The 12,812-nt window shown below is 38.4% G+C and overlaps 1 protein-coding gene across 2 annotated transcripts in view; it reads left to right on the top strand.

Moving 5' to 3' along the window:
• The first annotated feature begins 6,902 nt into the window (after positions 1-6,902).
• Positions 6,903-12,812, top strand: part of LOC149807632 (thioredoxin-like) — a 39,521-nt gene continuing 33,611 nt past the window's right edge. For both annotated transcript variants that reach the window (XM_089969007.1, XM_089969000.1), the window contains exons 1-3: positions 6,903-7,033; positions 8,518-8,622; positions 11,153-11,212. In XM_089969007.1, the coding sequence (XP_089825133.1) occupies positions 7,010-7,033; positions 8,518-8,622; positions 11,153-11,212 (189 nt within the window). In that variant the 5' untranslated portion in view covers positions 6,903-7,009. The remainder of the gene's footprint in view (positions 7,034-8,517; positions 8,623-11,152; positions 11,213-12,812) is intronic.

The raw sequence follows: 12,812 nt of genomic DNA, 5'->3' as shown, positions 1-12,812 counted from the left end.
ATGCTCCGTAATATTCTGGGATAGTTTCGTCCTTCCCAGACGAAATCTACCGTGTGATGACACTTAATGCTCCGTAATATTCTGGGATAGTTTCGTCCTTCCCAGACGAAAAGCTACCGTGTGATGACACTTAATGCTCCGTAATATTTTGGGATAGTTTCGTCCTTCCAAGAGGAAAAGCTACCGTGTGATGACACTTAATGCTCCGTAATATTCTGGGATAGTTTCGTCCTTCCCAGACGAAAAGCTACCGTGTGATGACACTTAATGCTCCGTAATATTCTGGGATAGTTTCGTCCTTCCCAGACGAAAAGCTACCGTGTGATGACACTTAATGCTCCGTAATATTCTGGGATAGTTTCGTCCTTCCCAGACGAAAAGCTACCGTGTGATGACACTTAATGCTCCGTAATATTCTGGGATAGTTTCGTCCTTCCAAGACGAAAAGCTACCGTGTGATGACACTTAATGCTCCGTAATATTCTGGGATAGTTTCGTCCTTCCCAGACGAAAAGCTACCGTGTGATGACACTTAATGCTCCGTAATATTCTGGGATAGTTTCGTCCTTCCCAGACGAAAAGCTACCGTGTGATGACACTTAATGCTCCGTAATATTCTGGGATAGTTTCGTCCTTCCAAGACGAAAAGCTACCGTGTGATGACACTTAATGCTCCGTAATATTCTGGGATAGTTTCGTCCTTCCCAGACGAAAAGCTACCGTGTGATGACACTTAATGCTCCGTAATATTCTGGGATAGTTTCGTCCTTCCAAGACGAAAAGCTACCGTGTGATGACACTTAATGCTCCGTAATATTCTGGGATAGTTTCGTCCTTCCAAGACGAAAAGCTACCGTGTGATGACACTTAATGCTCCGTAATATTCTGGGATAGTTTCGTCCTTCCCAGACGAAAAGCTACCGTGTGATGACACTTAATGCTCCGTAATATTCTGGGATAGTTTCGTCCTTCCCAGACGAAAAGCTACCGTGTGATGACACTTAATGCTCCGTAATATTCTGGGATAGTTTCGTCCTTCCAAGACGAAAAGCTACCGTGTGATGACACTTAATGCTCCGTAATATTCTGGGATAGTTTCGTCCTTCCAAGACGAAAAGCTAAGAATAATATCACAGTTATTATTATACAGTTTAGGTACATGATTATGAGGTACGCCTAACAATTAAAAAAATAGAACTGGAAACCATTCAACATAAAGATAAATGCATGATGATAGAAAGCGGATATCTGGAGAAATAAACATGAGATTGTTTGGATACGTACAGTTAAAAACAAACATTTTGAGAATTATGATCTGTCTAAATAAGATTGGTTTTTACGTATCTCGGGGCAACCCGTCTGCATTTGGACGATGTCACGGTATTTGATGACTAACACAAGAAGAAGAACAAACATGTGTTCAATAGAACGTAGAAGGGCGGCCCAATAGCTGTAAAAAGAGTTTTATTTTATATATAAATTTGGGAATACGAAAAGAGTTACACTGTATTGTCCCCGGAAAATATGATACCTCCCCCAAGAAGAAATGTCTGATCTACAGAAACAATTAATATGAGAAGGGAAAGAAAATATGTCAAAAGCAAAAACAAGATATGAGCTTTGTACGAAAAGATATAACGTGATTAGCTACGAGAATATCAACTATATGAATTTAGGCCTGAAATTCGAAAAAATACGTACCGATATTTGGTATTAAGTAGCGATGAATTGGAGTTTCAGATTTTAATACTGATCGAATCGCGCTTTATGTCTGCGTTCTATACCCAATGAGTGTTCCCATTTTTAAACTTCCATGAATATACGATCAATCTCCGCTCGCAAACAAAACGCGAGCGCACTTTGCACGAGTGACAATACAGATCAGACTCGAAAATACAAATAACATACAATCTTGACCTGAAGGTGTTAGGTAGCATGGATGACCCAGAAGCGCAACATCATTACTTGTGGATGAAAGATTATCATCGAATGACTTGCCAGCACAGCTAGTTCCTTGGGAAAGATTTCTGTCTACGCTACATGCATGTATTTAGCAAATTTCATCTGTTGGACGACCATGTTTTTTTCCTGCGGAAAAGTCTTCGAAAAGCCGCAGCGTATTATCATGCCAGTAACCGGCAATACTGTTTTGCAACTCAGCACGATGAAATGAAAGATGAACGTTCCATTTGCCATTTGCGCGGACTTTGAGTATGTGAATGTTTCTCTGAAATCTTCACTTTCCGCGAAAACCAAACGTTTAAAGGATTAAAGTTTGTCGGATTAAACACACGTTGCTAAACAAATCCCATTTCGGACTTGCAATACGTTCGTCAGATGCGACTGATCGATTGAGCCGCCAATGATGTGCCTGGGCAAGGAGTCAGTTAAGGTGTTTAAATGATCTCTCGAGGTTACAGAGAAATGTTTTCGCAACAGCTTTCATCGCCCGCCGACTTGACCGTGAACCGCGATAACAGTCGCGTTTACCGCATCGATATATTGCTGGATCTCTGAGAGAGATTTTAGCTTCACTGATGAAACGTTCGTGATCACTGCCACACCACTTGCGCGTACAGAGGAACTGCACATAGCGCATACAATCTACAACAGAAATTTACCCCGGCAAAATGACAATACAGATTGTGTTCCACACCCTGCATGGGTATGGTGGTCGCTTAATCATGCAACATATCGCAATGATATCGAATTCGGTAATAAGTGTCATTCCCAGCGAAGAATTTGTGGAACGGCGATGAAAAGTGTACGACACTGGGATACGTTCGAGAAAGCCTAGAGGCGATGGATGACGAAAACTACGGGGATACAAAAAAAGTTGCCAAAACAACAGAGGCGGCACGGCAGATGATCTCTGAAAAGCCCCTTTAGTTTGTTGATATCATACCCAAGAACTGGAAACAATTAATGTTGGAGTATGAGCTAACCGGAGATACCGGGTTCCTCAAAAAGGAATGTAGCGGATTGATTTCGGGATTGCACTGGACCTAAAAGTCATGTATAGAACGGTATGCAAAGAAATGACCAAGCCAAAGAAGACACACAGGAAGCACCCAAAAGTGGAAAAGGTCTTGATGGAACACGCCGTGAAACCCAGTAAGAGAATCTTCAACTCTCGTGAATGGTATATATCTGCAGGGTTCCAATGTTTGTCGGTAGACCAGTAAAATGATCAGTGAACTCATGGACAGGTTGAAAACGCTCATGGGGTCAATTCGCACCTGCAACAATCCGTTATAAATGAAGCCATCTCATCGGTTGCTCAATCGCCATATCATGGGTCCAGGGACGTTTCGCGCGTTGATGACATCAATGATATATGCAATACCGATTGATAGTTCTGAAGAAACATTCCTTCTGCTAAGCATGATCAATGCTGCGATACAGCTTGTCGTGGCAAATAAAACTACCGGCGTTACCTCGTCAACGAAGATGCATTCCACGCGGTATTCCAACGCCAGTTGCTGCGGGCCGATTCCGCACATTTGATAACGCGCAAACGTCGATGCATTCTTATTACAGCTATCATTATATCCGATCTCAGCTGTCTGGGGGACGTGATCTGGACTTACCCTGTGCGCACGATATTGAGTAAATTAATTATGAGATCTGACGGAGGAGTTCGTTGGTGATTTCAAAATTTTCATATGCGTCCACGAGCCCACATTCAGCTCCTCCATATAGATTGAAACTTCAAGCGGCTAATATCGTACAATTGTCGCTTAAAGCTGCTCTGGGTTGTCCATTAGCGTCCGAGATTCCTACGGATCGGATACCATATCGTTCCAGAGATTGTCAGTATCACCTCGACAATTCAGATTAATCTAACTTGTGACGCTTAGAAGCTGAAGTTGTCGTTCACATGTGGAAAGTGTAGCGATGCATGGTTACATATTGTTCGGATTTTCCCCGAATACACCCCCGAGTGATATGCTGGCGATTACTCTGACGACACCTGTGTATCTTCCATGCAACAATCCACGACTGACGCACGTTCCTTTTTCCCTCGTGATCGCGTTAGTACCGCAGCGGAAAAACTTTGACGATACAACTGTACATTAGAGATCCATTTGATGCTGAATACAATAACAATCGTACGCATGCGTGTAAGACCTATTAGTGTTATCAACGTGAGACACCCCGTTAACGTGACATATTACAGAAATGCGGATTTATTAAAACGTATTCGATCTCCAGCGTTTCAATAGCTTCATGGTCGATTACAACGATTAGTGACAAAAGAAGCGTAGTTCTAAAGGTTCTACTTGCGTTCCCTTCTGCGGTGACAATGTTACCGTCGGCTGGTCAGTCATCAATGAACCTGCCCAGCTACGTCTAGCTGAGTTGGCACAAGCCAATATCAATATACTGGTTGCAAATTTAGCAGTTGGGAGCGGACTACGGTTGTGGACTGGCCGCAAAAGATATTAGACGAAACTAGTAATATATAAGCAATGGTCCAATTCAAAGATGTACCTGATACCACTGAACTTGGACGAATAGAAGTTCACGTGCACGACATGTCAAAATACGTTCTCCCGTCTGAAGCCGTTTTGAAAATTGATGGAAAAAGTATACAAGCTGACGGTAACATTTCAGCCGACAAGGCCAATGATGGATTTCTCAACAATGGCATCGTGGCGTTGTTCAACAGCGCAAGATGCAAGATGTCTCACGGACGGAAAGGAAATTAAAGCATGTTTGCAAAACGTTGATATTTGATATTGCAGCGACTGTATTGGGACTTGTTCGTTACAACAACAATAATTCGAGATCCGCTGGCCCAATCATGATATTTCACAAGGATGTAGCCGACAATGCAGATCATATACAGCATGTACGCAGGTGAACTCGAATTATAGCAGGTGTAGAACCCGTAATTACCGGTTTAAATGAAATTACAACTTTGGATTTGCACAACGTACAAGTCAACTTCGTGGAGTCCAATTTTTGCTTTCGTGTGCGATCTCCTCAGTAATATATTCGAGTTCTAAAGAAGTTTCTACAGGGTTACTAAGCTAAATAGCCAATCGTGTTGACCCAAAAGGGCAACAACAATGATTCAACTTGAATTGATGGTGGTGCTGCTGGGCAAGTTGAGCTGTCGAAATTGATAATATGGATGTCTGTGATAATCCTATCGGTGTCTACAGAAACACCGTTTTGTTGTGTATGGACTCTGGAATCACGTCAACGTTATCAGCACACCGTGACATGTGTTCTTGGCGTTTCAGACTATGAATCGGGTGGGTGGCGGAAAGACCAGTAGTGTGATAATAGTGTATGAAGTTCCTTTTCCTTTAAGCGGTCATCAGGAACCCTCCTAACAAATTCTGCTTGATTTCGAAAGATATCACAAGCTATGGTCGCATATGAACCAGGCTCTGAAGGTTGACACAGGTATGCAAATTTCCCAGCATGACTTCACTAATTTGTACCAGAATTATTAGATTTCGCTGGAGCACGTGGCCTGTTTGGCAGTGTATGGAAAGCGTAAACTTTAATGCTCGTGTTACTGCTGCTCCAATATCCGGTTATATATGCATTAATGTGATCCTGTCAAAGTAAGGTTCTGTTGTTGGAGGGCACACGTGACCAAATGAGGGTCATTGACGCTCTTGGTTATCTCGGAATGGCTATTATTTGTTTCTTTATTTATATAGCATCAATGCACTGTCTATTTAAAAAAATGCTTCCAAGTAAGGGACATATTATTTTCTTTTGAGACGATCCCTTATTTTGTTTACGGACATTTTAATACTTTGTCCCTTCATATTTGGTTAATGTGAACAATAAAGTCTTCAACAATTAACCATAAACTCAGACATATTCGACGTTGTCGAACTGATAACAAATCATGTGCGACAGAATGCGGACATGTCCAACAGCTTTGATACGGCAGGCATGCGTCTCATTTATTCATCCATTTATTTCAAGACTTTGGCATTGTCAGGATGAGGCAACATGGTAGGCAAAAGAAAAACGACGCCACCATTCTTCCCAACACACCACAGAACACTCGAAAATGCTAACAAGTTCTATCAATCTTATGACACAAGTCCCCAAATGACGTCATCTAACGTTGCCAACAACGTCTGAAAGATGAATACGAGTGTCAGTAGTATACTCTTAACGACCTGAAAGTAATACAATCGATTATTTCCAAAAATAATTGCTCAATAAAATAAATATTTTAGATCGGTGTGTATGTACCATATATTAACTGTACGAATACAAATCAAAGTTGAATTAGAACGCAACTGACGAAATAATCTGTAATAAACTATATAATTAAAATAACGTCCGCTTTAGATCTGGCATGGCTGATTAATACATGGCTGTTGCTCTGGCTATTCAATGTCCTCATCCAACATACTGCATATGTTCAGGTTAAAAATTAGACCATGAGATCTGAATGAATCCGATTTACAATAGATGCCAATCAGAAACGACCTCTGGTTAACAAGTTGACCTAACTCCTAACCTGTTGACTTGTATGTATAGAATACATTTTACTTTCAAGGCACATTACAATGCCATTGAAGCGGATCATAGTCAAAATCGATTGTTTTGTTTTGACATTATCAATTGATCGGTGTTTAAATACCAGCTCTGTAAACATTGTAAAGCATATACAAAATGTGAAACGGCACACTTATATTCTATCATCCAACATTCTTATTTATTTATTTATTTATTTATTTATTTATTTATTTATTTATTTATTTATATTTATTTATTTATTTATTTATTTATCCTGCCGCTATAGGCAGGAGAAAGAGTGGTTGGATTGCTTGGTTGTTTACGGTACTTGGATATTTATCTCGACTACCTTGTTAGAATCGATGAGTAGACAAGTTTTAAATACAACATGTATAGTTGTATCCGTTTGTGGTCTAATATAGAGCGGTCGTTAAATCAATACACAACAAGGTTATTGTTCATTCGTGTTTTTACCGGAAATTTAAACAACGCACTGAAATCCACCAGAATGGTGAAAACTGTGAAGTCACTGGTATGTAGCAATTCTTGAATTCTGATCGGATGTCAAATAGTAGTCCGAATGACTTTAAATTCCTTGTTTTTTTAGAAAATATTTTGATCATTTTATATTTTGCGAAAGATTGGGTGTGAGAACAAATGTGCACCATTGGCTACTTGGGTTTCTTAATTTATACGAGCAAATCTTCACGGTTGTTCGATAAAATGGTGTCTATGAACACAAAGCTATTTGTTAATACACGTGGCTTTCCGAGCAATGTTTTTCAAAGAGTTGGTATTCGGGAGAATACAATATATTTATGAGACATCTCATATTAATACGAGCAATTAATACATTTACTCTTGGTTTTACCATCGGGCACAAAGAAATGCTTCCACTGGTGGGAATGAGTAACCTGTCTGAAAAATTAAAATATGTGTCCTCTATGATAAGAAAATAGGTATTAATGCAACGTCCACGGCAAGGTGGGGCCTGGTGGGTAGGTGAGTTCAAAGCTACAAAGTGAAGCTGTATAATGTATAGCTGCACCATGTCAATCAATCTTAATAGCACCACCTGATTTATTTACCTATAATAGCAGATTCACATGCTGTTGTCAGGTAAAACTACTACAAAGTGTTTCAGAACGCATGTTTATGGGGGGAACACTCTGACAAAGTAATTGGTTGAATGGTTGGTTAGTTGGTTGGTTTTAACATCACTTTAGCACATTAATGACCATGAGCTAATTGCCTTTTCACGTGACATATGGATGCAACCGACTAGCACTCGGCTGGTTCGGTATCGAACCCGCTATCCTTGGATTGTGATTCGACCTAGTTCCATCTGAGCTACTGCAGCTGCCATCCGATTATTTAATACCTTAAAACTTGATAGCACAAATTTATTGATTGAAATTAATTTAAATTCGGAATTAGCTTTCCATTTGACATTAACAAAAGTTATGTAAACATTCTAAAACTTTTCTGCAATTATGAAATAATAGTGGGCGGAGCTTGAAGGAAATAATGACTTATCATATTAAATAACATAATGATGGTATAATGAGAGGAACTCATGAAAATGGGGATGTGATATAAGAACCATATTTGACCAGGGTAATGGTTGATATTTTATTAAATATGCTTGCAAATAAATAATCGTTGCCGATTGATATCTGAGATAGACAGACACGTCTGAACCCATAAGTGCTCGTACTCTTGTTATCGTTTACATTAAAGCATGAAAACGTATCAGTGCGGGATTTGCGAACAGTTTTGTTGATAATTGTATATATTTCCAAACCATTTGGTTGATAATTGCAGTATTCACTGAGTAAATCAATGTAATAATTATACAGTATTAACGATTGGTCCAATAAGAAAAATAAATGAGAAAAAAAAAGAAAAATTTAACGACCAAATAAAACATTGATCTGACACATAACAAGTAAGCTAAACAAGATTCTACATCCCTATCGTAAGATTTATACCAAATTTGTATTATTTTGTTTAAAGACAGATCTCGAGGAAGATCTGACAAGTGCTGGTTCCATCTTGGTTGTAGTGTATTTCCACGCTGAATGGAATCGTGATTGCCATACAATTACTCATGAAATCAAGGTATGTAAGAGCAGACAAGAATATCTTCACATTCGGGAACTCATTTCGTTCAGTCCACTGGAAATGGACATAGAACACAATTAATTGTACTATATGTTCTCTACATTTGTTTCTCAGTACTGACCTTTCCACTGTATGACAATCAATGCAAATCATATGTTAATATAAAATACCTTCAAAGATGACTTCACGGTGAAGTTCTTGTCCTGCTTTTTTTTTTTTTTGAGATGCTGGACTGTCAACATAGCAGCATATAAACAGAACACAGATTTCACTTCCGGATCATCACCAAGGCCTTATTACTCACTGTGCACTGTCACCAAAATACACACAGACAACAACACCCTGAGCTCATATAAATAAAACTCTTCTATCATCAACAGAATGAGAGAGGAAAAATTGTTCTAAAAATAGACTAGAACTACATTCATGGGTACTGAACTGGAAGTATTAAATGTGACCCGATTCCAAATTAGAGGCTAGATGTTGTAATTGTTATTCAAAATGGCCGCTAGCGCCTTGCATGCTTGAGGCAACTGCTCTGGACTTTTGTCCCGTTTCTCATGTCAAATATGAACGAGTATTTTTTTCTTCTGAGTAATACTGCACAGCCCTGGGAGTACATTATTAGCCCGAAAACACGAGTTCATGACATACAAATGCAGTAACCTTTTTTATTATATACTCATTTCGTTTTCCTACCTAACGCTTAATATTAAAGGAATACACTACAAGGAACAATGTAATTGAATTTATGTTGCATTCCAAAGTAAATACGCAACCGTAGATTCATCAATACACAGTAACAATATTAATGCGCACATAGCACCACCCAAGAACCTTTGTACTTCGCCGCACTCGATATTAGTTTAAAAATGTTTTCGTTCTGGTCTACTTAAAATTTAATTTTTGGGTCATATTTTGAATGAATGCACATTGCAAAAAACGTATGCAGTTAGTGTGGAATGGACGATGTGTGTTTTTCTGTTGATCCAACTCAATTACGTTTGTTTCTACTTGTGTTGAACTGGATTTCTTTCGTCAATTCAGTACAGTAAGGAGAAGTTTAAATTCAGGTGGAAATGTATTTGAAATTACAGTACAGTTTCGGCGTGTATCAGGTTTTCCATGACATGGATCATGTCATTCGGGTTTGCAGAACTAAGAAAGTATATTTTGAGGACATTCAAGTTGCATAAATTTAAATATATTTTTTTACCAGCTAAAGACGACATATGTTTATGCCCAGTCACTTGCATGCCCGCTGTTGGGGGGGGGGGGGGGGGGGCAGCTATGACCTGTATCATACAGTACATGTCTTATATCGCTAGGCTAACATTATACAAAAATAGTTATACGGGGAAAATTGCAAAGCAGCTGTCGTGTGTCAGTCCATTTAGCCAGTGTCGTGTGACAGTCCATTTAGCCAGTGGAAATAACATTTTTTCTTATTTATGGCTTTTTAGCTCTGAGTCTCTTAGTTTCCTACCAAAACCATCAAGAGCAGTTTTTTTTTCTCGAATTTAGTGTTTTGACTGACTTGTAAAAATGATACGTGTCTGATAGATATGCAATAGCCATTGGCTTCAGTATACTTTTCTATGCTATAGTGTTTAGACCCTATAGAGCACTGGTCATAGTATGGATCATTCTATTTGCGAAAAGTTACGAATATTTCTCCTAAAAACTGTTTCAAGGATCAGAATAGTATTTTCAATTAATTCATCTCTCGTATTTGTTGTTGACATAGCGAATATCACGTTCATTCGTTGCTCATTTGAAAGTTTTATTTATGATTCAATGAACTCGTCAACATAGTTAACCTAATCATCTGCTTCAAATGGACGAAACAGCTTGATTAGTTTATTCACAAGCAAATGTAATAAATCGAAAGTTTATTCACAGACAAATGTAATAAATCGAAAGTTTATTCACAGACAAAATGTAAGAAATCGAAAACTAAAGAGTCTGCTACGTGAAAGTACGTTATTTGTTTACAATAAAAGTAGTTCTCAATACACTATACTATTTTTAGACACACGTGTCGTGCAATATGAAACAGTGCAATATGGACAAATACCGAACTATTCAGACAATGCAAAGTTAACAAAGAAAAAAATGAGCTTTTAATTATAACATGGTTGATCTGTACATATTGTGCGTAAGTATATTTATGTTTCTTTTCTATTTAATATAATGTGCGTAACTGTCAATGTGCGTTTGTGTCAACAAAACGAAACCTTTGTTGTAGCTGTTTAACTTAACAAATTCGACTCGACTATCTCCTTTTACCATATAAAGACGGTGGAAATTAGTAGTAGTAACATTTTTAATCGTTACTTTTGTGAACATATGCATATCTGACAATTCAGAAATTATTAATTTCCAATGTGTGTTGAATTCTTTGACTTTCAGCACAACATATCTAGTTTCAAAACTTACGGAGAATTTTCGTTAAATCTGTAGTCTTCTATTTCTCCCCACAGACGAACTACAACCAAATATAAGAGAAACATCATTGTATTTGCAGGAGCTGGAAGCTGATTACTCTGACGTTTTATTTTTGAAGGCAGACGTAGACGAAGCAGAGGTATGCCGCGACATATGTATTTAAAAAATATACAGTGTTGTTAGACTTACAAAAATGGTACTAACAGCTGCCTAGCTTGGTGCTCAGCATTAAGAGGTTAGGACTGGTCGGCCTGGTGTCAGGATATTGTGACTGGGTGGGACATCATGCTACATGTCTGCGGCATGATGCCCCAGTGCTAGACATCACTATAAACTGCAACACTGCAGACATCGTAGCAATATGACTGAAAAAATCCAAAATCATACACACACACATACACACAGTGTTGTTACTCACTTCCGTCCGCACTTCCTGTCACGTATACAGCTTTTAAAGGACTTCATGGATTTTACATAAATTGGTATGAGTCTTCATGTTAAGAAGACCTATGTTACGTTGAATTTTCGTATTTATTATTTTTTTATTTGTATTATTTTTTTTTTATTTTTTGTTTAATCCTTAACAGTTATTCTTAGTTGCTGGAGTCCTTATAGTAAGTTCTTTACAAAAGCTTGTGCATATACTTTATTCAACCCTTACACAAACATATATATATTGATTGTAACCCAATCAATATACTCTATATTTATTTGTATACAAATCAACAGAGTATATTTATTGTCTTACAATCAAAAAACTTCTTTAGATATTGATTGGTAATCATATTACACTGAAACTGTATTAACTACGGCATAGTTATTAATAAATCTAACAGATTTTTCTTTGTTGTTTTAAGATTGAAATACAATAAATATTACATAACTTTGAATTTGAACTTACACTTGTGAAAGTGTAGCTTATCATGGACTCTTTACCATTATTTTCTCGCTTCCCAGCTTATTTTATATGAAGCTTTATCTATATCAACGCTTTAATAACAACAAGCCCCCCCCCCCCCCCCCCGCCGTGACTTCGATTGAAATTTAAGTTAAAAGAATGTAACTGCACAGACCTTCCTGCACTCCAACACTCGCCCGTTTTGCCGAAGAAGGCATATGGCAGACTTTACAAACCAATCTTCGGGGCCCTGAGTGGCCGAGTGGTCTTAAGCGCTCTCCGTTACGGATCACTGCCTTCTCACCTCTGTCTGCGTGGGTTCGAGTCTCATATTTGGCCAATGTGGGTATGTGAGAAAGCTTGCCAGTAGCTTCTCGTGGGTCGGTGGTTCTTTCCGGGGTTTTCCAGGGTTCTTCCTCCATACTGACCGTCATGTATAGCCTATCTTGTTCTGAAAAAATGGCGTTATACCCTACAACAACAACAACAACAAGCCAATCTTCAGAAATTATTGCATTTCGCTTCGATATCAGGTTCTAGCAGCTGTTATTAAAGGTCAGGATCATTTGTCGAGCAAGGGATCTCACTAAAAATGGACACGAGTTTGCTTTTTAAAGATCGAAATGCGCAGAAAGCAAGAACAACGAATGCTATAAAAACACAGACATATCCAAGCGAAATCTTAAAAAAGGAATAACGTGGTTTAAATACCATCAACCATTTTGTAAATCCGCCTTAATTTCGTAGACTGTGTTGCAGATGTTAGACCACCTTGATCTAATCTGTCGCAGTAATCGATTGCACTGGAATTCATTCATACCGTCATACAAATATGGTGTAT

This window comes from Sinohyriopsis cumingii, chromosome 1 (genome assembly GCF_028554795.1).
Source record: "Sinohyriopsis cumingii isolate HCF-2022 chromosome 1, ASM2855479v2, whole genome shotgun sequence".
Classification (NCBI taxonomy): domain Eukaryota; kingdom Metazoa; phylum Mollusca; class Bivalvia; order Unionida; family Unionidae; genus Sinohyriopsis; species Sinohyriopsis cumingii.
The sequence above is the reverse complement of the archived record's forward strand: the minus strand, read 5'-3'. Positions and strand labels throughout refer to the sequence as shown.